The sequence below is a fragment of the Meleagris gallopavo genome, unplaced genomic scaffold, assembly GCF_000146605.3.
Source record: "Meleagris gallopavo isolate NT-WF06-2002-E0010 breed Aviagen turkey brand Nicholas breeding stock unplaced genomic scaffold, Turkey_5.1 ChrUn_random_7180001986311, whole genome shotgun sequence".
NCBI lineage: Eukaryota > Metazoa > Chordata > Aves > Galliformes > Phasianidae > Meleagris > Meleagris gallopavo.
In genome coordinates, this window is record NW_011244821.1 from 1 (window position 1) to 478 (window position 478).

The following is a 478-nucleotide window of genomic DNA, read 5'->3' on the forward strand; positions in this document are numbered from 1 at the left end:
GTCATGCCGCCCTTGAAATTCAGCCGCACGGAATAACAGGACGAAAACCACCACCCGCCCCCAGAGCGGGATGCACAGTTCTTCCTTGAAGCGTCCTGATCCCGATCCTCGGTGGAGAATTTCATGTTGTTGTGCATGTTACTGGGATTGTCCGAGTCCATGGCATCCCCTGCTGTGCCTGCGTAGGAGCCCAGCCGCAGCCGGTAGCCCTGGGACTCATCGTCCAGACTGAAGAGGTTGTACTCTGCGAACCTGATGTTGTTGGAGGCATCCTGGATGACGAACCTGACCTGGTAGACCTTCTGCTTGGCGATCTGGTGGATGTACTCGGTGCCCAGCCAGTAGTCGCCGCGCACGTTCCCAAAGCCGTACTTGTAGGTGCTCCAGGACTCGGCCCAGGTGATGTCTGTGTTGTGGCGGTTCCTCTGGATGACCGTCCACGCCCCGTCCGTCACGTTCATCTCGCAGTACACCACGA

The 478-nt window shown here is 58.4% G+C and overlaps 1 protein-coding gene across 1 annotated transcript; it reads right to left on the reverse strand.

Moving 5' to 3' along the window:
• Positions 1 to 4: 4 nt before the first annotated feature.
• On the reverse strand, positions 5 to 473 carry LOC104917279 (fibrinogen-like protein 1-like protein; the record flags this gene model as incomplete). The annotated part of the gene is made up of 1 exon (XM_010728471.1): positions 5 to 473. A coding segment is annotated over one exon (469 nt), but the record flags the coding sequence as incomplete, so codon positions are not given.
• Positions 474 to 478: the final 5 nt, after the last annotated feature.